At 57.2% G+C, this 27,244-nt stretch overlaps 2 protein-coding genes across 2 annotated transcripts in view; one reads left to right on the top strand and one right to left on the bottom strand.

Moving 5' to 3' along the window:
- Positions 1-27,244, top strand: part of LOC144737226 (uncharacterized) — a 140,356-nt gene that overhangs the window by 26,451 nt on the left and 86,661 nt on the right. The gene's annotated exons all lie outside the window — the stretch shown is intronic.
- The window catches only part of LOC144737228 (mediator of RNA polymerase II transcription subunit 14-like), a 69,572-nt gene that overhangs the window by 32,602 nt on the left and 9,726 nt on the right, over positions 1-27,244 (bottom strand). The window contains 14 exon segments of the mRNA XM_078619950.1: positions 1,105-1,278; positions 4,912-5,220; positions 8,065-8,224; positions 9,925-10,003; positions 11,795-11,920; positions 12,503-12,614; positions 16,335-16,485; positions 18,394-18,526; positions 19,026-19,133; positions 20,716-20,844; positions 21,447-21,576; positions 22,958-23,131; positions 24,412-24,517; positions 26,902-26,928. Of these exon segments, the coding sequence (XP_078476076.1) occupies positions 1,105-1,278; positions 4,912-5,220; positions 8,065-8,224; positions 9,925-10,003; positions 11,795-11,920; positions 12,503-12,614; positions 16,335-16,485; positions 18,394-18,526; positions 19,026-19,133; positions 20,716-20,844; positions 21,447-21,576; positions 22,958-23,131; positions 24,412-24,517; positions 26,902-26,928 (1,918 nt within the window).

The following is a 27,244-nucleotide window of genomic DNA, read 5'->3' as shown; positions in this document are numbered from 1 at the left end:
AGACACACAGAGACACCCACAGAGACCCACAGAGACACAGATTAGCCCTGTTGGCTCCACATGGTGTGAAAAAAATTCACCGTACGTACAAACCAACAGCCATCATCGCCCCACGACTAAAAGCAGATGGATGCACAGGGCCAGCTGCCACTGTGGTGCCCCTAGGCTAGACTCACAAACACGTAAACACGTGGAGTCCCTCTCTCTCTCTCACGGTGGTTGTGGGTTTTTTCTCCGGATCCTCTGGATCCTCCGGTTTTCCCCCTCCACATTTAGAATCGTGCAGTGAGCTTATTTACATTACTTTGCTGCTGCTGCTGCTGCTGCGATGAATATCCACATGACACTAAGCCACTTTGTGGAGCTATCGTTTGTGGTGGGCAGATTTCTTCTGGGAAAAAAAGTGAATACCTCAGTGGGCTTCGCCTGGGAGGGTGAGGATGATATTCTCTGCCCGCGAACAGTTTTCGTAAATTAAAACTCTCAAAATAAACGATCGGATAAATCACTCAAAATGAAGCACAACTGACGATTTTGATTGTTACTCTTTCGACTTAGAACAAATACTAATGATCGGCCGCTCGATGAGGCGCGTGCTCAGTGATGATAACACTTTCCTGGCTGACAGCAGAGCCACGCCAATCAACATCAATCAAACTCCACCCCACTGTGGGAAAGATATTGCAACTACTGTGCTGTAGGGGCAATCACGTGGATTTCGGACTAACCGGAGCCACACGTGTTGGGTTTCAGCACCGTGTGACTTGTAGTGAACACTTGCACGAGTTCTTAATTTACGTCAAAATCTAAGCTGCGCGGTTAATCCGCAAATTGGATAAACCGCAGGCGGATAATCGAGTCTGCTGTCATCGGGTTAACGGCAGAGTCCTAGACAATGCCCCTGAGATGCGTCATGCAGGCCGAGGCGTGGGCCGGGTCGGCATCTAGAAGCAGCATCCCAACACCTCGCCGTGGCGACGACGGCGACGACGCTACGCCGAGGCGGCCGCTGCAACCACCGCTCTCATTCCTACTCGCGTGCGAGGCCCGTGGGCACATGCTGGCTCCGTGGTGCTCCATCGCGATCACCGACCATCCAATCACCTCGTGGCGCATGCAGACGAAGGGCAGGCTGCTGTCGCACACGGCCACCAGGTGTGCCAGCTCGCGGTTGTGGGCACTCGGCTCGCCGGACAGGCGCGGCCGCTTGGCGTCGGGAGCGGGCGCAGCGCCACCCACCATCGCCACTGTCGCTGCAGCCGCGGGGGCAGCGGCAGCCTGGTGGAGGTGCACGCACACACACGCATGTACACGCACGTACACGCACGCACACGCATACACGCATGTACACGCACGCACACGCATGTACAACAACAACAACCGCCATTCGCCACTAAGTGGCGGTGACGTCACCACGACGCTTGTGCCAGGCCAAGTGCACCTTGAGGCCACGTGAAGTGTCGAACGCCCGTTGACAGGAGGTCACGGGGCAGACCCAGCAGGTGCCACGGGTCGACTGACCGAGATGACTGGCTGATGCACCACCTGTGCCCCCTACTGTACCAACTTGCTGTGCTTTAGCCACCCGGCGCTCCGCTCGTTGTTGTGAGCATCGCTCCTCCGCCCTCCGTTGTTGTTGGAGGGCGACTGCCTCCAACTGCCCAGTAGCGTCCTTCACGAGCTTCCTCCACTGAGGCAGATCTTGACACCGCTGGTACCAGTCATCAGCAAGTCCACTCAGCTCCACGTCCTCCTGTACCACATCACTCCATCTCTTCTCTAGCCCGTGCCGCGCCCGTTTAGCCCCCTCGATCCGGCCGAACAAAAGCTGTTTAGGCATGCGGTGGCTGGGCATGCGGGCTACATGACCCAGCCAACGCAGCCTTGCCTGCCGGAGGAGCTCACCGATGGGACTTTGCCCAGATCTTTCAAGGATTTGTGAGCTCCTCACACAATCCAGCCTGGTTAAACCCAGGATGGATCGTAGGCAGGCCAACCTAAATGTTTCCAACCGGCGAAGATGCTCCATTAGGGGGGTCCACGTTTCGCAAGCGTAGAGAAGGGAGGGAATGACCGTGGCCGAGAAGACCTGAAGCTTCATGCGGAGCGACAGACCAGGTAGCTTCCACACAGCGTTACGCAACCGATGAATAGATATTGCCGCTCAACTGATTCGGAGTGAGACCTCTGCTGAAAAACTGGAACCGGTCATAAGCACACTGCCCAGGTATGGGAAACTCTCCACTCTCTCCACAACTTCCCCATCACCGATTGGGAGTTGTGGGGGTGGAGGGTACAAAATAGCCAGGCAGGTGCTTAGTTTTGGTGGGGCTGATGGTAAGGCCCCACCTCTTAGTGGCACGCTCCAGTCTCAGCAGCAGCGTCTCCAACTCCTCTTCTGAATGAGCAGCTATTACCAAATCATCGGCATACATAACGTGGTTGACCAATAGGGAGCCATCCCTTGATCACACCCGGGCGTCGATCAGCCTCCCATTATATCTGTACCAAATGGAAATTCCCCCGGTTCAGCTATTGAAGGCTTCACGAACTACGCAGTCGAAATAGATGTTAAATAATGTGGGAGCCAGAGGACATCCCTGTCGCACCCCAAGGTGTACAGGGAAAGGCTCCGACTCCCGGCCACGTAGTTTTACCCGGGCCCGCTCACCATCATGAAGGTTCCTAATGATCGTGAGCAGAGGGTCAGGGACTCCGAAAGCACGAAGAACAACCCAGAGCCCAGGCCTACTGATGGTATCATAGGCCTTGACCAGGTCAATAAAGCAGAGATGTAGGTCTTGTTGGAATTCCCTACACCTCTGCTGTAGCAGACGGACAGAAAATATGGCATCTGTACAGGACCGCTCTTTCCTGAAACCGCATTGGGGTTCCGCAAGCCTCTCCTCAGCGTGCCTAGCAAGGCGATGTTGAATAATCCTTGCCAGGACTTTTCCCGGCACACTGAGGAGTGAGATGCCCCTGTAGTTGTTACAGTCTGTGCGGTCCCCCTTCTTAAAGAGGGGACCACCAGGGCATCCTTCCAATCCTATGGAACCCGTACAGTGGTCCAGACTGTTATTATGATGTCATGGAGGGCAGTATGTGCACATGTCCCCCTCTCCCAGCATTTTGCTTGTGAGATCATCTCTGTCCGGTGCCTTTCCCTATTCTCAGACTCTGGATCGCCTTCAGTACTTCCTCATCGGATGGCACCTCAGCCAGCCACTCACAGGGAGTGACTATTTCCAGTATTTTCAGGCACCGCAGCCTCAGCAGGGTCATCCCCACTTTTCTCCATGATGTTTTCCAGGCTGAGGGATTTGAAAACCTGTTCCTGGGGGTCGGAGATTGGATCACCGTTCTTTCTCTTATTGATGGTGATAGGTGTGGCACTACAAATTACTTTTTGGATGGAATTAAATAGTGATTTGTGATCGCGGGCCACTGAGGCAGATTCCATCTCCTCAGCAACCCACGACCACCACCCATCCTTGCAGCGCCTCACGGCTCTCCGAACTTCCGAGCCAAGGTTGTGGTAAGCCTCCTCATTCTCCGTCGTGGGATGCAGTAGACGATGAGAGTGGGCCTGTCGCTTTTTCTCAACGATCCTGAACACCTCCTCTGTCAGCTCAGCCAGGATCTCTCCGGAAGTCTGGACCGTGTACCCAAAGCAGCTGCATGAGCCACAGTCCTAAACCTCGCCCATTTACCCTCGACATCAGGAGTGAGAGACGATGCCAACCCCAGCCGCAACGATGATGAAATTCTCGCTTGCAACTTTCATCAGCTAGCTGAGACCAGGCCACTGTGGGTTTGAATGGGGTCCTGCGTGTACACCCACCACCGGAGTGGAAGAATGGCAGGCGCATCTTACAGACGACAAGTCGATGGTCAGTGGGCAAATCAGCTCCACGGTAGGTACTGGTGTCAAGGACATTGGCTTGCATCCACCATTCCATCACTATATAGTCCAGCAGATGGTCTTGCTTGGACCCAGCATACATCCATGATGTTGTGTGGATGTGCCGATGCCGGAACAGCATGTTGGTAATTACAAGCCCATGGGCTGCACAAAAATCTAGCAGCCTCCTACCATTGTTATTGAGCTGATCTGGCCCATGCCTTCCAATTACTCCAGACCACGTGCCAGCATCATGACCAACTCAGGCATTAAAGTCACCCATCAGGATGACTCTATCCTGAGGGGCCACTTGAGCTAGCACTTGTGACAGGAGGTCATCTGACTCATCGGCCTTGCCTGCATCCCTCCACTGATGTTCATCTTCGGTGGGGGGCACGACCACCACTCCTTGCCTCTGGTTGATGGGAAGGTGAGCCCAAAGTAGCCTGGGGCTTACAGCTTCCTACACCTCACCGCCACACTCCCACGCCCCCTCCCTGTTGGTTGGCAGTCTCCTGCCCCGAGTAGAGGACTGCCCGTCCCTCATGGTGGCAGGAGCCAGAGGCAGTCCACCAGACCTCCTGAATACCACGGAGATCCAGGCGGTACCGGTCCAGCTCCCAACGGAGGAATGGCAGCCTCTCCTCTGCAGTGAGCGTTCGAATATTCCACGTGGCCACCCGCAGTGGCTTTTTGCTGCTTCTGGAGGAGCCCCGAGGGTAAAGATTCAGTCTCCTAGCTCAACCAATTGGGGCTTGGCCAGGAGACGTCATCGATGCCTGTCCCCCCGGGGTCTCCGGCACAAGCTTCGTTGGATATCTTTCTGTGGTATCATGGTAATTTATTTGAAGGTGGAAGGGGTTACCAGCCCCTTGCGCCCGTCCAGAGCCCCCGTTTGGCCACTGTGGTGACTACAAACACTATGAGGGGAATGGCCAATCGGAATTGTCCCTCAGCACAGCGTTCCCGCCCGGCACCCACATCCACGCGTACGGACACGTTCGCACCTTGCGCTTCCCAGGGACCCGGTTGCCACCACCGCCGCTGCCGCCACTGCTGCTGCCACTGCTGCTGCCACTGCTGCCGCTGCTGCTGCCGCTGCTGCTGCCAGTCCGCGGGTCCAGCAGCAGGTAGAGCTCTTCGAGGTCGGGCTTGAAGGAGCGCAGCAGCAGAGCGGTGAGGGGCGCCGTGGGGGGTCCCGAGCCACCGCCCCCACCCTCCGCCTCGCCCCCCCCGCCAGCGCCGCTCACCACCAGCAGGTGGAAGCGGTAGCAGAGCTCCGTAGGGCAGCCCGGCTTCTCAAGCAGCTCCACCACCTGGGGCATGGGGGGGGGGGGGCACGGGGGGGGAGGGCATGGTGGGGGACGGACACGGTGGGGGACGGACACAGTGTGTGTATGTGTACCCGTGTGCGTGTACCTGCATGTGCGTGCGAGTGTGTGTGTACCCGTGTGCGTATACCTGCATGTGCGTGCGAGTGTGTGTGTACCCGTGTGCGTGTACCTGCATGTGCGTGCGAGTGTGTGTGTGTGTATGTGTACCCGTGTGTGTGTACCTGCATGTGCGTGCGAGTGTGTGTGTATGTGTACCCGTGTGCGTATACCTGCATGTGCGTGCGAGTGTGTGTGTACCCGTGTGCGTGTACCTGCATGTGCGTGCGAGTGTGTGTGTGTGTATGTGTACCCGTGTGCGTGTACCTGCATGTGCGTGCGAGTGTGTGTGTGTACCCGTGTGTGTGTACCTATGTGTGGGAGCGGTGGTGCAGCGGTTAGCGCACTGCGCTATGAACCCGGAGACCCGAGTTCGATTCCCATCCACCACAAGTGGCAAGTAGCTGAATTGGTCCAGGGCCTCCACGAGGTCAAATCAGCAAACCCGTCAACCCGTACGGTTTGCCCAGAGTCTTCTACAGCGGAATGGAGTTTACGGGTCCACACGGTGTACAGCCGTTTCAATACGGGCACATTTCTTTTGTGAATCGGTTTGTGTTTCTCCCTTGTGATGGGACGTTGTAGGATGAACGTTGAGATTTATAAGGGCACGGGGTGACCAATATGGTCTGTAATAAGTTGGCACTGATAAGGGGTTGACAGCTATGAATCAGCCTCAAATGAGTACCTGGTGCGGTGTGTAAACATCGCCACTGGGGAGACAAAGGAGGTAGGGCGTGGTGCTGGCCACCCACCCCCTCGTGTACATGTGTGTACGTGAATACCCTATGTGTACCATTCTGGCCTTCATAGGTGCTCGCTAAAAGCACTTGCCCCTCCAGTATGTTAGGCTATACAGGGGATCTTTGTCTTTGTGTGCGTGTACCCGTCCGTGTGTGTGCTTGGGAGATCATCTCTGCCCGGTGTCTTTCCTGATCTCCCAAGCGAAATGCTGAGGGAGGGTGGTGTTTGTGCACAGACTGCCCTACATGACATAACAACAGTCTGGACCACTGGACAGGTTCTGCAGGATTGGAAGGATGCCCTGGTGGTCCCCCTCTTTAAGAAGGAAACCGCACAGACTGTAACAACCACAGGGGCATCTCACTCATCAGTGTGCCGGGAAAAGTCCTGGCAAGGATTATTCAACATCGCCTTGCTAGGCACGCTGAGGAGAGGCTTGCAGAGCCCCAGTGCGGTTTCAGGAAAGGGCGGTCCTGCACAGATGCCATATTTTCTGTCCGTCTGCTACAGCAGAGGTGTAGGGAATTCCAACAAGACCTACATCTCTGCTTTATTTACCTGGTCAAGGCCTACGATACCATCAGTAGGCCTGGGCTCTGGGTTGTTCTTCGTGCTTTCGGAGGCCCTGACTCTCTGCTCACAATCATTAAGGACCTTCATGATGGTGAGCGGGCCCAGGTAAAACTACGTGGCCGGGAGTTGAAGCCATTCCCTGTTCACCTTGGGGTGCAACAAGGATGTCCTCTGCCTCCTACATTATTTCGACCACGTTGTTCATGAAGCCTTTAATTACTGTACCGGAGGAATTTCCATCCTGTACAGATACAATGGGAGGCTGATCGATGCCCGGGTGCGGTCAGGGGATGGCTCCCGATTGGTCAACCACGTTATGTATGCCAATGATCTGGTAATTGCTGTTCACTCAGAGGAGGAGTTGGAGGCGCTGCTGCTGAACCTGGAGCGTGCCACTAAGAGGTGGGGCCTTACCATCAGCCCCACCAAAACTAAGCACCTGCCTGGGTATTTTGTACCATCGGACACTCCACCCCTCAACTCCCAATCGGTGATGGGGCAGTAGTGGAGAGAGTGGAGAGTTTCCCACACCTGGGCAGTGTGCTTATGATCAGCTCCAATTTAACAGCAGAGGTCTCACTTCCGATTTAGTCGAGTGGCATTATCTTTTCATCAGTTGCGTAACTCTGTGTGGAATCTACCTGTTCTTTCGCTAAACATGGAAGTTTCAAGTCTTCTCGGCCACAGTCATCTCTTCATTGTCTACGCTTGCAAAACATGGACCCTCGTAATGGAACATCTTCGCCAGTTATAAACATTTCGGCTGGCCTGCCTACCATCAATCCTGGGCTTAACCAGATCTGGACAAAGTCCGATAGGTGAGCTCCTCCGGCATGCCCAGCCACCGCATGCCTAAACAGCTTTTGTTCGGCCGGATCGAGAGGGCTAAACGGGCACGCACGGGCTAGAGAAGAGATGGAGTGATGTGGTACAAGAGGATGTGGAGCTGAGTGGACTTGCCGATGACTGGTACCAGCAGTGTCAAGATCGGCCTCTGTGGAGGAGGCTCGTGAAGGATGCTACTGGGAAATTAGAGGCAGTCGCCCTCCAACAACAACGGAGAGCGGAGGAGCGACGCTCACAATAACGAGCGGAGCGCCGGGTGGCTAAAACACAGCAAGTTGGCACAGGAGGGGGCACAGGTGGTGCATCAGCCAGTCATCTCGGTCATCTCGGTCAGTCGACCCGTGGCACCTGCTGGGTCTGCCCCGTGACCTCCTGCCAACGGGCGTTCGACATTTCACGTGGCCTCAACGTGCACACAGCCTGGCACAAGCGTCGTGGTGACGTCACCGCCACTTAGTGGCGAATGGCGGTTGTTGTACCTGTGTGTGTGCGTACGTGTACCCGCGTGTGTACCTGTGTGTGTGTGCGTGCACCTATGTGTGTACCCGCGTGTGCGTGTGTACGTACGATGTAGTGCTGCGGCAGGCGGGTGAGGCGGATGTAGAGGCGGTGGGCAGACAGGCGGCTCACTGGGTGAGTGGCCGCGTTGCTCAGCGCCAGCGTCTCCGTGCACAGCGTCGGAAGGTGCTTCACAGACTGCTTGCAGCGCTGCACACCCAGCCAGAAGCTGCACACAAGACAAAGATCCCCCGGAAAGCCTCACACAGACTGTAGGGGCAAGTGCTGCTAGCGAGTGCCTACGAAGGCCGGCACTACACTGGACCGCCTTTGTCTTCCTAGTGGCAACGTTTACTACACACTGCCACCAGGGAATCGAACTCGGCTCGTCGAGTTCGTAGTGTTGTAGTGTTGTAGTGGTGTAGTGGTGTAGTGTTGTAGTGTTGTAGTGTAGTGTTGTAGTGTAGTGTCGTAGTGTAGTGTCGTAGTGTAGTGTTGTAGTGTAGTGGTGTTGTGGTGGTGTGTTGTGGTGTGTTGTTGTGTTGTGTTGTGGTGTTGTGTTGTGGTGTAGTGTTGTGGTGTTGTGGTGTTGTAGTGTTGTGTTGTGGTGTTGTGTTGTGGTGTTGTGTTGTGGTGTTGTGTTGTGGTGTTGTGGTGTTGTGTTGTGGTGTTGTGGTGTTGTGTTGTGGTGTTGTGGTGTTGTGTTGTGGTGTTGTGGTGTTGTAGTGTTGTGTTGTGGTGTTGTGGTGTTGTAGTGTTGTGTTGTGGTGTTGTGGTGTTGTGTTGTGGTGTTGTGTTGTGGTGTTGTGGTGTTGTGTTGTGGTGTTGTGGTGTTGTGTTGTGGTGTGTTGTGGTGTTGTGGTGTGGTGTTGTGGTGTTGTGGTGTTGTAGTGTTGTGTTGTGGTGTTGTGGTGTTGTAGTGTTGTGTTGTGGTGTTGTGGTGTTGTAGTGCTGTGTTGTGGTGTTGTGGTGTTGTGTTGTGGTGTTGTGTTGTGTTGTTGTGTTGTGGTGTTGTGTTGTGGTGTTGTGGTGTTGTGTTGTGGTGTTGTGTTGTGGTGTTGTGGTGTTGTGTTGTGGTGTTGTGGTGTTGTGTTGTGGTGTGTTGTGGTGTTGTTGTGTGGTGTTGTGGTGTTGTAGTGTCGTGCTGTGGTGTTGTAGTGTTGTGTTGTGGTGTTGTGGTGTTGTGGTGTTGTGTTGTGGTGTTGTGTTGTGTTGTTGTGTTGTGGTGTTGTAGTGATGTGTTGTGGTGTTGTGGTGTTGTGTTGTTGTGGTGTTGTAGTGTTGTGTTGTGGTGTTGTGGTTTGGTGTTGTGTTGTTGTGGTGTTCTTGTGTTGTAGTGTTGTGTAGTGGTAGTGTATTGTTGTGGTGTATTGTTGTGGTGATGTTGTGGTGTTGTGATGTTGTGATGTTGTGGTGTTGTGGTGTTGTGGTGTTGTGGTGTTGTGTTGTGATGTTGTGGTGTTGTTGTGTTGTTGTGTTGTAGTGTTGTGGTGTTGTGGTGTTGTGGTGTTGTAGTGTTGTGTTGTGGTGTTGTGGTGTTGTGTTGTGATGTTGTGGTGTTGTTGTGTTGTGGTGTTGTGGTGTTGTGGTGTTGTAGTGTTGTGTTGTGGTGTTGTGGTGTTGTGGTGTTGTGGTGTTGTAGTGTTGTGTAGTGGTAGTGTATTGTTGTGGTGTATTGTTGTGGTGATGTTGTGGTGTTGTGGTGTTGTGGTGTTGTAGTGTTGTGTAGTGGTAGTGTATTGTTGTGGTGTATTGTTGTGGTGATGTTGTGGTGTTGTGGTGTTGTGGTGTTGTGTTGTGATGTTGTGGTGTTGTTGTGTTGTTGTGTTGTGGTGTTGTGGTGTTGTAGTGTAGTGTTGTGGTGTTGTGTTGTTGTTGTGTTGTGGTGTTGTATTGTTGTTGTGTTGTGGTGTTGTGTTGTGTTGTTACCGGAGTGAGGGGAGCCAGGCTGGGAGCCTCCTCATGTCCTCATTGATCGACTTCTCCAGATCGTCCAGAACAGAGGATTCTAGGAAATCAACACGGGCACACGGCAACACTCAGAAACACTCCTCACTCTCTAAGTGACGGTGACATCACCACGGCGCTTGTGCCAGGCTAGGTGCAGGAGGAGATCACGGGACAGACCCAGCAGGTGCCATAGGTTGTACTGCTGTACCAGGCTAGGTGCAGGAGGAGTAGGGAATTGAACCCAGTAGGTCTCCCCGTTGCGAGGAGGAGGAGGCGGTGGTGGTGGTGGTGGTGGTGGTGGTGGTGGCGGTGGTGGTGGTTAGGCCTCGGCAAGGTAAGGTAAAAGTTAAAAGGTAAAAACAACGAGCCTACCTTTACCTTACCACAATACAATCACTCTACCCTACCTTTTACCCTTTAGCAGGTAAGGTAATAGGTAAAAAGCAACGAGACTACCTTTTACCCTTACCCCATACAAATTACCCGATTACAGGGTAATTACTGGGTACTACACATGGAAAAGATTTATAACGGTATATAACGGTAAATGCTATAAGGTAGAGCGCTTTATTCATATAGAATACTCTCGATTATTCCAATTTTACACGCTTTCTTTGAACTCACTCTGTCTGTTGTTGTCGTTGTTGTTGTCGTTGTCGTATCCTCAAATCTTGTAACTAAATTTTAACCCACTTCCCAATGTGGTATCGACTGCAAACTTGGTATACTTATGTGATACTGATGACAACACTATGTTCTATCATAAAAAAATAGAAAACATATTTTAAAATATTACTTGTTTATATGTTATGTTTCAGCTTGGGTCTAATTGACTGACGTTGGCTGTAATTGGCCACGGTCCCTTACGTTGTGGCAAGCTTCGGGGCCACTTCCTGGAGTCGTGGAGTTCTGCCATTAATAGTACATTTCATAAAAGCGTGTTTTTGTTTAAGTTTGTTTAAATATTACTTGTTAAATGGAGGCCACGGAGCTTTTAGTGGTACACTAGGTACCGTATTTACCGGATAAAACTTCGCGCTTCCTTTACCCTACCGGGTAATTCTTCCGAGCTACCTTTACCCTGTACCCTTTACCTTACCCCTTGGCATGTCGACAACTTTACCCTTTACCTTTACCCTTTTACCCGGTAAAAAGGGTAAATTACCTTACCTTGCCGAGGCCTAGTGGTGGTGGTGGTGGTGGCGGTGGTGGTGGCGGTGCCACAGTGAGTGTCATCACGGCGCCGCCCCAGTCCGGTGCAGTGTGGTGGTGGTGGCGGTGCAGTGCGGTGCTGTGGCAGTGTGGTGTGGTAGTGTCGTGGCAGTGTGGTGGTGGCGGTGCAGTGTGGTGGTGGTGGCGGGGCAGTGTGGTGGTGGTTGTAGTGGTGGCAGTGCGGTGGTTGTGGTGGTGGTGGCAGTGTGGTTGTGGTGGCGGTGGTGGTGGCAGTGCGGTGGTGGTGGCAGTGTGGTGGTGGTAGCAGTGTGGCGGTTGTTGTGGTGGTGGTGGCGGTGGTGGTGGCAGTGTGGTTGTGGTGGCGGTGGTGGTGGCAGTGCGGTGGTGGTGGCAGTGTGGTGGTGGTAGCAGTGTGGCGGTTGTTGTGGTGGTGGTGGCGGTGGTGGTGGCAGTGCGGTGGTTGTGGTGGTGGCAGTGTGGTTGTGGTGGCGGTGGTGGTGGCAGTGCGGTGGTGGTGGCAGTGTGGTCATGGTAGCAGTGTGGCGGTTGTTGTGGTGGTGGTGGCGGTGGTGGTAGCAGTGTGGCGGTGGTTGTGGTGGTTGTGGTGGTGGTAGCAGTGTGGCGGTGGTTGTGGTGGTTGTGGTGGTGGTGGTTGTGGTGTTGGTGGTGCCCTCACCCAGGCCATAGAGGAGTGGCTGGAAGGCTCCCGAGTGCAGGTCCACGAAGAGGTGGAGGCACTCGGAGCGCCCGCAGGGCTCCAGCACCGGCACCACCAGCGTGGGCACTGCCAGCTCCACAAACGCTGGCACAGCAGCAGCAGCAGCAGAGGGGGCACGGGGGAGGGGGGGGAGGGGAAGAAGGAGGTGGAGGGTGAGGAAGAGGGAGAGAATGTGGGGGATGAGGAGGGGGCAGAGGAGGGTAATGAGGGGGTCGAGGAGGAGGAGGTGGAGAGGAGGTGGAGAGGAGGGGGAGGAGGAGGTGGAGAGGAGGGGGAGGAGGAGGTGGAGGCCGAGGGGTAATGAGGAGGGCGAGGAGGAGGAGGGCGGGAGATGGGGGTGGAGAAGGACGGAGAGGAAGAGGAAGAGAAGGAGGGAGATGAGGGTGGCGAGGAGGAGGAGGGTGCAAAGGAGCAGCAGGAGGGGGAGAGGAGGGGGGGAGAGGAGGGGGAGGAGGAGGGGCGCGGTGTTCGATGAGCGACGCTCACAACAACAGAGCGCCGGGGGGGTTAAAATGCAGTAGAGGACACAAGGACACCAGGTTGTAGATCTAAACTAGACACCATTTATTTATTTATTTCACCACGTGTAGCAGCCTCCCCCGCAATTCTCCATCCCCCCCCCCCCCGTGTCCCCCCCCCCCCCCGCCGCGTGTATCCACCACTCACAGTTCTCGTTGGGGTTGTGTGCCCTGAGCAGGGCCTTGAGCTCGTACAGCTTCTGGTGAGCGCGGGCGTGGACACTGTCAATCAGCAGCTTCTCCAGAGACAGGTGCCCAATCTGAGCACCACCACCACCACCACCGCAGCAGCAGCAGCAGCAGCACACACACACACCGACAAAGGTCCCCCGTGTAGCCTCAACAGACACACCAATACCAATACCAGCAATTGGCCGCTAAGCAGCAGTGAGGTCACCACGGCACCTGTGCCAGGCCAGGTGCACTTCCAGGTCACGTGAAGTGTCCAAGGCTCGCTGCAGGCAGAAGGCCACGGCACAGGCAGCAGGTGCCATGGGTCGACTGACAGCGATGAACGGCAGATGCACCACCTGTGCCAACTTGCTGTGCTTTAGCCACCCCGCCATTCGCCACTAAGTGGCGGTGACGTCACCACGACGCTTGTGCCAGGCCAAGTGCACCTTGAGGCCACGTGAATTGTCGAACGCCCGCTGACAGGAGGTCACGGGGCAGACCCAGCAGGTGCCACGGGTCGACTGACCGAGATGACCGAGATGACTGGCTGATGCACCACCTGTGCCCCCTACTGTACCAACTTGCTGTGCTTTAACCACCCGGCGCTCCGCTCGTTGTTGTGAGCGTCACTCCCACCACCCACCCTCCATTGTTGCTGGAGACTGCCTCCGAACTGCCCAGTAGCAGCGCACTTCACGAGCCTCCTGTACCAGTCCATTCAGCTCCAGATCCTTCTGTACTGCATCAATCCATCTCCAGCCCGTGCCGTGCCCATTTAGACCCCTCTATCCAGCCAAACAGAAGCCGCTTGGCCATGCGGTGGCTGCGCATGCGGGCAACGTGACCCAGCCCACCGGAGGAGCTCACCGATGGCACTGCAGATCTTACAAGGATCTGTGAGCTCCTCACACAATCCAGTCTGGTTAAAACCAGGATGGATCGTAGGCAGGACAGCCTGAAAGTTTCTGACTGGTCAACGTTCGGCAAGCGTAGAGGAAGGGAGGGGCATGATTGTGGCCGAGCAGACTCACAGCTTCATGTGTGCGAGTGAGCAGATGAGCGTGTGAGTGAGCGGGTGTGTGAACAGGCGAGTGAACAGGCGAGTGAACAGGCGAGTGAACAGGCGAATGAACAGGCGAGTGAACAGGCGAGTGAACAGGTGAGTGAACAGGCGAGTGAACAGGCGAGTGAACAGGTGAGTGAACAGGTGAGTGAACAGGCGAGTGAACAGGCGAGTGAACAGGCGAGTGAACAGGTGAGTGAACAGGCGAGTGAACAGGCGAGTGAACAGGTGAGTGAACAGGTGAGTGAACAGGTGAGTGAACAGGCGAGTGAACAGGTGAGTGAGCAGGCGAGTGAACAGGTGAGTGAACAGGTGAGTGAACAGGTGAGTGAACAGGCGAGTGAACAGGTGAGTGAACAGGCGAGTGAACAGGTGAGTGAACAGGCGAGTGAACAGGCGAGTGAACAGGCGAGTGAACAGGCGAGTGAACAGGTGAGTGAACAGGCGAGTGAACAGGTGAGTGAACAGGTGAGTGAACAGGCGAGTGAACAGGCGAGTGAACAGGCGAGTGAACAGGTGAGTGAACAGGTGAGTGAACAGGCGAGTGAACAGGCGAGTGAACAGGTGAGTGAACAGGTGAGTGAACAGGCGAGTGAACAGGCGAGTGAACAGGCGAGTGAACAGGCGAATGAACAGGCGAGTGAACAGGCGAGTGAACAGGTGAGTGAACAGGTGAGTGAACAGGTGAGTGAACAGGCGAGTGAACAGGTGAGTGAGCAGGCGAGTGAACAGGTGAGTGAACAGGTGAGTGAACAGGTGAGTGAACAGGCGAGTGAACAGGTGAGTGAACAGGCGAGTGAACAGGTGAGTGAACAGGCGAGTGAACAGGCGAGTGAACAGGTGAGTGAACAGGCGAGTGAACAGGTGAGTGAACAGGCGAGTGAACAGGTGAGTGAACAGGTGAGTGAACAGGCGAGTGAACAGGTGAGTGAGCAGGCGAGTGAACAGGTGAGTGAACAGGTGAGTGAACAGGCGAGTGAACAGGTGAGTGAACAGGCGAGTGAACAGGTGAGTGAACAGGCGAGTGAACAGGTGAGTGAACAGGCGAGTGAACAGGTGAGTGAACAGGTGAGTGAACAGGCGAGTGAACAGGTGAGTGAACAGGCGAGTGAACAGGCGAGTGAACAGGTGAGTGAACAGGCGAGTGAACAGGCGAGTGAACAGGTGAGTGAACAGGCGAGTGAACAGGCGAGTGAACAGGCGAGTGAACAGTGAACAGGTGAGTGAACAGGTGAGTGAACAGGTGAGTGAACAGGCGAGTGAACAGGTGAGTGAACAGGCGAGTGAACAGTGAACAGGTGAGTGAACAGGTGAGTGAACAGGTGAGTGAACAGGTGAGTGAACAGGCGAGTGAACAGTGAACAGGTGAGTGAACAGGTGAGTGAACAGGTGAGTGAACAGGCGAGTGAACAGGTGAGTGAACAGGCGAGTGAACAGGTGAGTGAACAGGCGAGTGAACAGGTGAGTGAACAGGCGAGTGAACAGGCGAGTGAACAGGCGAGTGAACAGGCGAGTGAACAGGCGAGTGAACAGGCGAGTGAGCAGGCGAGTGAGCAGGTGAGTGAACAGGCGAGTGAACAGGCGAGTGAACAGGCGAGTGAACAGGTGAGTGAGCAGGCGAGTGAGCAGGTGAGTGAACAGGCGAGTGAACAGGCGAGTGAACAGGTGAGTGAACAGGTGAGTGAACAGGCGAGTGAGCAGGCGAGTGAACAGGCGAGTGAACAGGTGAGTGAACAGGCGAGTGAGCAGGTGAGTGAACAGGCGAGTGAACAGGCGAGTGAACAGGTGAGTGAACAGGCGAGTGAACAGGCGAGTGAACAGGCGAGTGAACAGGCGAGTGAACAGGCGAGTGAACAGGTGAGGGAGCAGGCGAGTGAGCAGGTGAGTGAACAGGCGAGTGAACAGGCGAGTGAACAGGTGAATGAACAGGTGAGTGAACAGGCGAGTGAGCAGGCGAGTGAGCAGGTGAGTGAACAGGCGAGTGAACAGGCGAGTGAACAGGCGAGTGAACAGGCGAGTGAACAGGTGAGTGAACAGGCGAGTGAGCAGGTGAGTGAACAGGCGAGTGAACAGGCGAGTGAACAGGTGAATGAACAGGTGAGGGAGCAGGCGAGTGAGCAGGTGAGTGAACAGGCGAGTGAACAGGCGAGTGAACAGGCGAGTGAACAGGCGAGTGAACAGGCGAGTGAACAGGCGAGTGAACAGGCGAGTGAACAGGTGAGTGAACAGGCGAGTGAGCAGGCGAGTGAGCAGGCGAGTGAACAGGCGAGTGAACAGGCGAGTGAACAGGCGAGTGAGCAGGTGAGTGAACAGGCGAGTGAACAGGCGAGTGAACAGGCGAGTGAGCAGGTGAGTGAACAGGCGAGTGAACAGGCGAGTGAACAGGCGAGTGAGCAGGCGAGTGAGCAGGCGAGTGAACAGGCGAGTGAGCAGGCGAGTGAACAGGCGAGTGAACAGGCGAGTGAACAGGCGAGTGAACAGGCGAGTGAACAGGCGAGTGAACAGGTGAGTGAACAGGCGAGTGAACAGGCGAGTGAACAGGTGAGTGAACAGGCGAGTGAACAGGTGAGTGAACAGGCGAGTGAACAGGTGAGTGAACAGGCGAGTGAACAGGCGAGTGAACAGGTGAGTGAACAGGTGAGTGAACAGGCGAGTGAACAGGTGAGTGAACAGGCGAGTGAACAGGCGACTGTACTCTGCGTGTGCCGTCTGTCTACTCTCTCCGTGCAGTGCCGCCACTCACCTGCATCGCCCTCTGAACCAGGTGGTTGTCGATAGGCGGCAGTGGGGGGTCATGTGACACCTGCAGGGGCTTGGAGGCGTCCGATTGGTCGATCTGCACCAGCACCTTGTACACGGGGGCGGAGCCAGAACGGCGGGCCAGGATCTGTTGACTGCATGGACAGACGCACGGACGCGTGATTACGGGCTGAGTCCACCTAGAGGAAGCCCACACACCCACGTAGCCTCACACAGGCTGTCTGTGGCAAGTGCTGTTAGTAGCGAGTCGCAGCACCCATGGAGGCCGCCGCTGAGGCTCACACCAGGGGGTGGGCGGCCAGCACCACAGTGCTGCTACGCTGACTCCACACGCTGCCACTACGTACTCAGTTGAAGGCTGAGTCGACCTAGGGGAGGCCCGAAATCGGGTTCAGATAAGTCACTGGTGCTGGTCGTGAGCGAGGATCGAACTCGGGTTCTCTGCCGGGCTCGCAGCGCAAGCACAGCGCTAACCGTTGCACCACCGCTCCCCCCCCCCACCACACTCACCACCACACTCACCACCACACTCACCACCACACTCACCACCACACTCACCACCACACTCACCCCCCACTCACCACCACACAAGCAGCGTGAGGCTGTCAAGAGTGAGTGGCGCTCACCAGCTCTCTCCCTCACCCCACTCACCACTCCACTCACCACCCCACTCACCACGTCACTCACCACCCCACTCACCACCCCACTCACCACCACACTCACCACCACACTCACCACCACACTCACCACCACACTCACCACCACACTCACCACCACACTCACCACCACACTCACCACCCCACTCACCACCCCACTCACCCCCACACTCACCCCCCACTCACCACCCCACTCACCCCCACACTCACCCCCCACTCACCACCCCACTCACCACCCCACTCACCACCACACTCACAACCACACTCACCCCCCACTCACCACCACACTCACCCCCCACTCACCACCACACTCACCCCCCACTCACCACCACACTCACCACCCCACTCACCACCCCACTCACCACCACACTCACCCCCCACTCACCACCACACTCACCCCCCACTCACCACCACACTCACCCCCCACTCACCACCACACTCACCCCCCACTCACCACCACACTCACCACCCCACTCACCACCCCACTCACCACCACACTCACCACCCCCTCACCACCCCACTCACCACCCCACTCACCACCCCACTCACCACCCCACTCACCACCCCACTCACCACCCCACTCACCCCCCACTCACCACCACACTCACCACCCCACTCACCACCCCACTCACCACCACACTCACCCCCCACTCACCACCACACTCACCCCCCACTCACCACCACACTCACCACCCCACTCACCACCCCACTCACCACCACACTCACCCCCCACTCACCACCACACTCACCACCCCACTCACCCCCACACTCACCCCCCACTCACCACCCCACTCACCACCCCACTCACCACCCCACTCACAACCACACTCACCACCACACTCACCCCCCACTCACCACCACACTCACCCCCCACTCACCACCCCACTCACCACCCCACTCACCACCACACTCACCACCACACTCACCACCCCTCACCACCCCACTCACCACCACACTCACCCTCCACTCACCACCACACTCACCACCCCACTCACCCCCACACTCACCCCCCACTCACCACCCCACTCACCACCCCACTCACCACCACACTCACAACCACACTCACCACCACACTCACCACCACACTCACCACCACACTCACCCCCCACTCACCACCACACTCACCACCACACTCACCACCCCACTCACCACCACACTCACCACCACACTCACCACCCCACTCACCACCCCACTCACCACCACACTCACCACCCCACTCACCACCCCACTCACCACACTCACCACCACACTCACCACCACACTCACCACCCCACTCACCACCCCACTCACCACCACACTCACCACCCCACTCACCACCACACTCACCACCCCACTCACCACCCCACTCACCACCACACTCACCACCACGCTCACCACCGCACTCACTTCCACACTAGCAGTGTGAGGCTGTGTCCTGGTGAGTAGTGCTCCACCAGCACCAGCTCTCCCCAGCGCTCGCGGATCAGCGACCGCGCCTGCGAGTGGAGCACCTCCAGCTGCAGCGAGAGGCAGAACGAGTCTGGGGGGGCAAGGGGACGAGTCAAGGAAGGCACAAGGAGGGTGGCTATGAGATGTTAACTCCCTCGCCTGGCATGCAGGAGGTCGTGGGTTCAACCCCGGACCTTGACGCTTGAAGCTGTATAGAGTCTCTCTCTCTCATCATCACAGTAGCTAGGAGATGTTAACTACCTCGCCTGGCATGCTGGTCACTGCGTGGAATTTTCTCCGGGCCCTCCGGTTTTTCCCTCCGCTTTGAGATTTGACGGGATGCATTTTAGAGTTATTTGGCTTCTATAAATGTCCACGTGATGATGAGCCGCTTTGTTGAGCGATCGTTCGTGATGGCCACGTCGCTCATGAAAAATAGCTCAGTGGGCCTTACGTGGAAAACTCAAAATACTTTAGCTATGAGCCCATGTCCAGATCTTTCGAGGAGCTGCCATCAGCTCCGCACAGCGATATTCAGAGTGGGTGAAGCGGCTTCTGCAGCAGCAGCAGCAGCAGTGGGTAGAGGATACGCAGGCAGCTGTACATGTCCTGCAGCGGACGCTCGTCACAGAAGAGGCGGCTCTGCACCAGCTGGTGCAGGAAGTCCACCTGGACGGCGTGCACCAGCGCACGACCGTCTGCACGGAGACAACAACAACACACACACACGCGCACACACGCGCACACACACACGCACACACGCACACACACACACACCAGCACACACACACGCGCGCACACGGACACACACACACACACACGCACGCACACACACGCACAAACACACACACACACACACGCACACACACGCACGCACGCACACACGCACACACGCGCACACACACACGCACACACAATAACTGGGAGGGTCGAGCTGGTGTATCCATCAGGGATGTGCAGTCAGGGGAGGCAGAGCCTCGCCTGTCATACTCCAAAGAAAATAGTTTTTAGGAAAAGTAAAAAAAAAAAATTAGATTTTTCCACTGATCTGTGTTATAAATGTCATTTCTGTATGATTCCAATAACTTTTAAAGTCAAAATCGGCAAATTTGCGGAGCTCCGCTGCAAATAGAGGGAGAGTCGAGAGGTGAGGCAGCGACGAGCTCAGCCTCCCCTCTGATTGCGCAACCCCTCAGAAACTGGATGGAGCCGCGGGCAATAAGCGCGTGCCTGTTACTATCTCAGTGTCACCAATGTAATGTTTGTAGACCCCTTCATTTCATGTCCTCGCCTTCCATACTCCAGGCAACTTGTGTCACGTGTGTGTATAAAGATAGTTAGGCTCGCTGGTCTCGTCATGAAACTGCAATGAAAAAGCACCAGGGGAGGCGGCTATCACATCTGCGTGTCTAACCTCACCGCACGGCACGGATGTCCATGACATCCCAGAGGCCAATATCAAGATGATGAAAAACTAAATGGCATTTACTCTTTCCGGCCAGAATACAGGAGTTGTGTTAAAATGAAAAAAGAGAATTAGGTGTTTACCCCTTCGGCAATAATACAACAGGAGTTGCGTGAAGATGTTCAAACACCACACAGCTACCGCTTGCAAGGGGTCGAGTCTGCATTAACCGCACGCGGACACGTGATGAACATGCAACGTATGGTGGTGACGGTGAGCGTGTTGGTCGTGGTGGTGGTGGTGAGCGTGTGGTCGTGGTGGTGGTGGTGAGCATGGTGGTGTTGGTGAGCGTGTGGTGACGGTGAGCGTGTGGTGACGGTGAGCGTGTGGTCGTGGTGGTGATGGTGGTGGTGGTGGTGAGCATGTGGTGGTGAGCGTGGTGGTGTTGGTGAGCATGTGGTGGTGAGCGTGGTGGTGTTGGTGAGCGTGCTGGTGGTGGTGTTGGTGAGCGTGTTGGTGGTGGTGTTGGTGAGCATGTGGTGGTGAGCGTGGTGTTGTTGGCGAGCGTGTTAGTGGTGGTGTTGGTGAGCATGTGGTGGTGAGCGTGGTGGTGTTGGTGAGCGTGCTGGTGGTGGTGTTGGTGAGCATGTGGTGGTGAGCGTGGTGGTGTTGGTGAGCGTGTTGGTGGTGGTGTTGGTGAGCGTGCTGGTGGTGGTGTTGGTGAGCGTGTGGTGGTGAGCGTGGTGGTGTTGGTGAGCGTGCTGGTGGTGGTGTTGGTGAGCGTGCTGGTGGTGGTGTTGGTGAGCGTGTGGTGGTGAGCGTGGTGGTGTTGGTGAGCGTGCTGGTGGTGGTGGTGTTGGTGAGCCGACACTCACCCCCCGTGTCTCTGTCCTGCACCAGGATGCGCAGCTTGAGGAGTCTCCAGGGGATGTCCGGGTCGTCCCCCATGACGGTGAGCACCGCCTCAAACTCACCGTCCACGCACAGCCTCACCCGGCCCCGCTCTGGGATATGGGGATGGACACAGGGGTGGACATGGGAGTGGACATGGAGGTGGACATGAGGGGGACACGGGTGAGACACGGGTGGGACACGGGAGGGTACATGGAAGGGGGACATGGGGGGGGGGACACGTGGGGGGGGGGGGACACGGGGAGGGGGGGGGCACGGGGAGGGGGGACACGGGGGGGCATGTGGGGATATGCGGAAACACGGGGGGTGAGACACATCGGGACACGGTTGAGGCAAGGGGAGACAGGGGTGATATAAGCCAAGACATGGACGAGTGGATGGGTGGGTGAGTGAGTGGGTGAGTGAGTGGGTGAGTGGATGGGTGGGTGAGTGAGTGAGTGGGTGAGTGAGTGCGTGAGTGAGTGGGTGGGTGGATGGGTGAGTGAGTGAGAGGGTGGGTGAGTGAGTGAGAGGGTGAGTGAGTGAGTGAGAGGGTGTGTGGGTGGGTGGGTGAGTAGATGAGTGGGTGAGTGAGTGGGTGAATGAATGAGTGGGTGGGTGGTTGGGTGGGTGGATGGGTGAGAGGGTGGGTGGATGGGTGAGTGAGAGGGTGGGTAAGTGAGTAGGTGGGTGAGTGAGTTGGTGAGTAACTGACCCACGGTGAGTGAGGCGAGGCGTGGAGGCAGGTGAGTGCTGATGAGTCGGTGCTGCAGGATGTGGTTGAGGTGCACCAGAGTCGACAACTTCTCCGCTCGGGTGATTGGGTCCGGCGGGATGATCTTATCCTACAACACCCGGCAAGCCACAACAACAACAACAAGTCAACAAGTCAACAACAATGCGATGACAAGGGAGAGTGTGTATGGTGGTGGTGATGGTGTGGTGAGGGTGTAGTGAGAGTGTGTGTACGTGTGTATAAGTGCTGTGTGTGCGTGGTGAGTGTGTGATGGTGAGTTTCAGTGTCTACGTTGGGAAGCGGTGGTGCAGTGGGGTTAGCGTGCTGCAATGCGCTACAATTGGCACCGTTGGCTATGTGCGATGCGGAATAAGTTTAAATACAAATGTAGTGAATGTAGTGTGGCTAGATGGGCGTTCAACAGCCAAGTGTAGGCTGTGTTGTTGTGTTGTTGTGTTGCTGTGTTGTTGTGTTGCTGTGTTGTTGTGTTGTAGTAAATCGTGTTGCTCCCAAGACAACGTCTGCAACTCATTTGGACTCGCTACACGTGCACAGAGACCCGCCGACACCCAGACTCAGAGACACCCAGACTCGGAGACACCCAGACTCGGAGACACCCAGACTCGGAGACACCCAGACTCGGAGACACCCAGACTCGGAGACACCCAGACTCGGAGACACCCAGACTCGGAGACACCCAGACTCGGAGACACCCAGACTCGGAGACACCCAGACTCGGAGACACCCAGACTCGGAGACACCCAGACTCGGAGACACCCAGACTCGGAGACACCCAGACTCGGAGACACCCAGACTCGGAGACACCCAGACTCAGAGACACCCAGACTCAGAGACACCCAGACTCGGAGACACCCAGACTCGGAGACACCCAGACTCGGAGACACCCAGACTCGGAGACACCCAGACTCAGAGACACCCAGACTCAGAGACACCCAGACTCAGAGACACCCAGACTCAGAGACACCCATAGAAATCCCTATATTAGCCCGGTTGGCTACGTACGGTGCAAAACAAGTCCAACATTCATACATAAACTATACCATACACTACACTATACACTTGTATACACGATACACTACAGCGCGTTGTGGTGGTGGTGGTGAGCGTGTGGTGGTGGTGAGTGTGTGGTGGTGAGCGTGTGGTGGTGGTGAGTGTGTGGTGGTGAGCGTGTGGTGGTGGTGAGTGTGTGGTGGTGAGCGTGTGGTGGTGGTGAGTGTGTGGTGGTGAGCGTGTGGTGGTGGTGAGTGTGTGGTGGTGAGCGTGTGGTGGTGGTGAGTGTGTGGTGGTGAGCGTGTGGTGGTGGTGAGTGTGTGGTGGTGAGCGTGTGGTGGTGGTGAGTGTGTGGTGGTGAGCGTGTGGTGGTGGTGAGTGTGTGGTGGTGAGCGTGTGGTGGTGGTGAGTGTGTGGTGGTGAGCGTGTGGTGGTGGTGAGTGTGTGGTGGTGAGCGTGTGGTGGTGAGCGTGCCTCACCCGGATGCAGGTGGGGAGGCGTGGGTAGGTGCCCGTGGTGAGCGTGTCGATGGCGCAGTGGATGGAGAATGCGGGGAGGCGCGCGTGCACCAGCGCGTCGCGCGCCAGCGCCGCCAGACGATCCGCAGAATCCACAAACAGCAGCGTGCCTTGCTCCAGGAAGCCGGAGATCAGCTGGGACGTGGACGGGGGAGACACGGAGAGGGAGACACGGAGAGGGAGACACGGAGAGGGAGACAGGGAGAGGGAGACAGGGAGAGGGAGACACGGAGAGGGAGACAGGGAGAGGGAGACAGGGAGAGGGAGACACGGAGAGGGAGACAGGGAGAGGGAGACACGGAGAGGGAGACAGGGAGAGGGAGACACGGAGAGGGAGACACGGAGAGGGAGACACGGAGAGGGAGACACGGAGAGGGAGACACGGAGAGGGAGACAGGGAGAGGGAGACACGGAGAGGGAGACACGGAGAGGGAGACACGGAGAGGGAGACACGGAGAGGGAGACACGGAGTGGGAGACACGGAGTGGGAGACACGGAGAGGGGAGACAGGGAGAGGGAGACAGGGAGAGGGAGACACGGAGAGGGAGACAGGGAGAGGGAGACAGGGAGAGGGAGACAGGGAGAGGGAGACAGGGAGAGGGAGACACGGAGAGGGAGACAGGGAGAGGGAGACAGGGAGAGGGAGACAGGGAGAGGGAGACACGGAGAGGGAGACACGGAGAGGGAGACACGGAGAGGGAGACAGGGAGAGGGAGACAGGGAGAGGGAGACACGGAGAGGGAGACACGGAGAGGGAGACAGGGAGAGGGAGACACGGAGAGGGAGACACGGAGAGGGAGACAGAGAGAGGGAGACACGGAGAGGGAGACAGGGAGAGGGAGACAGGGAGAGGGAGACAGGGAGAGGGAGACAGGGAGTGGGAGACACGGAGAGGGAGACACGGAGAGGGAGACAGAGAGAGGGAGACACGGAGAGGGAGACAGGGAGAGGGAGACAGGGAGAGGGAGACAGGGAGAGGGAGACAGGGAGAGGGAGACACGGAGAGGGAGACAGGGAGAGGGAGACAGGGAGTGGGAGACACGGAGAGGGAGACACGGAGAGGGAGACAGAGAGAGGGAGACACGGAGAGGGAGACAGGGAGAGGGAGACAGGGAGAGGGAGACAGGGAGAGGGAGACAGGGAGAGGGAGACACGGAGAGGGAGACAGGGAGAGGGAGACAGGGAGAGGGAGACAGGGAGAGGGAGACACGGAGAGGGAGACACGGAGAGGGAGACAGGGAGAGGGAGACACGGAGAGGGAGGATTGGGCCTTGCTCGAGGAAAACCGAGATCAGCTGGGACATGAATGGGGAGGAGATACGGAGGAGGGGTCGTGGGGGTCGTGGGGGTCGTGGGGGTCGTGGGGGTCGTGGGGGTCGTGGGGGTCGTGGGGGTCGTGGGGGTCGTGGTCTCACCGCGCACTTGTCCACCTTTCCCGCGTTCCCTGCCCACTTGACGAGCGCCAGGAGACGCACGAACAGCTGCCGCGTGCGCGTCGCAAACTGCACGATCTCCATCTTCCTGCCGGAGACATGGGAGCACGCGGAGACCCGCGGTGAGGCACGGGGACACGCTTGGAGACACGGGAAGATACGGAGAAAACACGGGGAGAACAAACACGGTGAGACACGCGGTGAGACACATGGTGAGACACAGAGACACGTGGAGACACGGGGAGACACGGGGAGACACGGGGGAGACACGCGGTGAGACACAGAGACACGGGGAGACACGGTGGAGACACGGGGAGACACGGTGGAGACACAGGGAGACACGGGGAGACACGCGGTGAGACACATGGTGAGACACAGAGACACGGGGAGACACGGTGGAGACACGGAGGAGACACGGGGAGACACGGTGAGACACGGGGGAGACACGGGGAGACACGGGGAGACACGGGGAGACACGGGGGAGACACGGGGAGACACGGGGAGACACGGGGAGACACGGAGAGACACGGAGAGACACGGAGGAGACACGGAGAGACACGGGGAGACACGGGGGAGACACGGGGAGACACGGGGGAGACACGGGGAGACACGGGGAGACACGGGGGAGACATGGGGGAGACACGGGGAGACACGGGGAGACACGGAGAGACACGGAGGAGACACGGAGAGACACGGGGAGACACGGGGGAGACACGGGGAGACACGAGGGAGACACGGGGAGACACGGGGGAGACACGGGGAGACACGGGGAGACACGGAGAGACACGGGGAGACACGGAGGAGACACGGAGAGACACGGAGGAGACACGGAGAGACACGGGGAGACACGGGGGAGACACGGGGGAGACACGGGGGAGACACGGGGGAGACACGGGGGAGACACGGGGGAGACACGGGGAGACACGGGGAAACACGGCGGAGACACGGGGGAGACACGGCGGAGACACGGGGGAGACACGGGGGAGACACGGGGGAGACACGGGGGAGACACGGGGGAGACACGGAGAGACACGGGGAGACACGGGGAAACACGGCGGAGACACGGGGGAGACACGGGGGAGACACGGGGAGACACGGGGGAGACACGGGGGAGACACGGGGAGACACGGGGGAGACACGGGGGAGACACGGGGGAGACACGGAGAGACACGGGGAGACACGGAGAGACACGGGGGAGACACGGGGAGACACGGGGGAGACACGGGGGAGACACGGGGGAGACACGGGGGAGACACGGGGGAGACACGGAGAGACACGGGGAGACACGGGGAAACACGGCGGAGACACGGGGGAGACACGGAGGAGACACGGGGGAGACACGGGGGAGACACGGAGGAGACACGGGGGAGACACGGGGGAGACACGGGGGAGACACGGGGAGACACGGGGAGACACGGGGAGACACGGGGAGACACGGGGAGACACGGGGAGACACGGTGAAGACACACGGTGAGACATGAGGTGAGACACATGGTGAGACAGGCGGTGAGACACGCGGTGAGACACAGAGACACGTGGAGACACGCGGGTAGTGACGTGGAGACACTCCTAGACTCCCACACTCTTAGACTTGCTACCGCTCACCACCACCACAGCCTCACTACGGCACCTACCTATTCCTCCACACTCACCACATGCTCACCAACTGCTGTTCACCACTAAGCAGGGGTGACATCACCACTGTGCTTGTGCCAGGCTAGGTGCACTTTGAGGCCACGTGAAAGTGTCGAATGCTCGCTGCTAGCAGGAGGTCTCGGGACAGACCAAGCAGGTGCCATGGGTTGCCAAGTTAGGTGCAGGAGGTCAAGGGACAGACCCAGCAGGTGCCATGGGTTGCCAAGTTAGGTGCAGGAGGTCAAGGGACAGACCCAGCAGGTGCCATGGGTTGCCAAGTTAGGTGCAGGAGGTCTCGGGACAGACCCAGCAGGTGCCATGGGTTGCCAAGTTAGGTGCAGGAGGTCTCGGGACAGACCCAGCAGGTGCCATGGGTTGACTGACTGAGATAACTAGCAGATGCACTACCAGCTGTGCCACCTACTGTGCCAATTCCCTGTGTTTTATCTGCCTGGCGCTCTGCTCATTGTTGTGAGCGTCGCTACTCCGCCTTCTGCTGTTGCTGAAGGGCGACCGCCTCCAACTGCCCAGTAGCGTCCTTCACGAGCCTCCTCCACAGAGGCCGATCTTGACACCGCTGGTTCCAGTCATCGGCAAGTCCACTCTTCCTGTACCACATCACTCCATCTCTTCTCTAGCCCATGCCATGCCCGTTTAGCCCCCTCTATCCGGCCAAACAAAAGCTGTTTAGGCATGCGGTGGCTGGGCATGTGGGCTACTTGACCCAGCCAACGCAGCCTTGCCTGCCGGAGGAGCTCACCGATGGGAGTTTGACTGCTACACCACACACACACTCACACACACCTACCCACACAGCTACCCACCCACGCCCCTCACCTCTCCATGTCGGTCTTGCGTGGGAGTCTGTAACGGCAATAGCATCATCACGGTGAGTAACCAGGGCGTGCCTCAAGTGAGGTACACAGTGTGATGCAGTGTGGTATCTCAGTGTGGTGTCTCGGTGTGGTGCGTCTGTGAGCCTGTGTGTAGTATGTGTAGTGTGTCTCTGCAAGTCTCAAAGCTCTGCTAGGACCAGCAGCTCGTGGTGTGTCTGTGTGCAGTGTGTGTAGTGTGTCTGTGTGTAGTGTGTCTGTGTGTAGTGTGTGTAGTGTGTGTAGTGTATGTGTGTGTGTAGTGTGTGCAGTGTGTGCAGTGAGTGCTGTGTGTGTAGTGTGTGAAG

The sequence above is a fragment of the Lampetra planeri genome, chromosome 66 (genome assembly GCF_965212315.1).
Source record: "Lampetra planeri chromosome 66, kcLamPlan1.2.h2, whole genome shotgun sequence".
Taxonomy (NCBI): domain Eukaryota; kingdom Metazoa; phylum Chordata; class Hyperoartia; order Petromyzontiformes; family Petromyzontidae; genus Lampetra; species Lampetra planeri.
The sequence above is the reverse complement of the archived record's forward strand: the minus strand, read 5'-3'. Positions and strand labels throughout refer to the sequence as shown.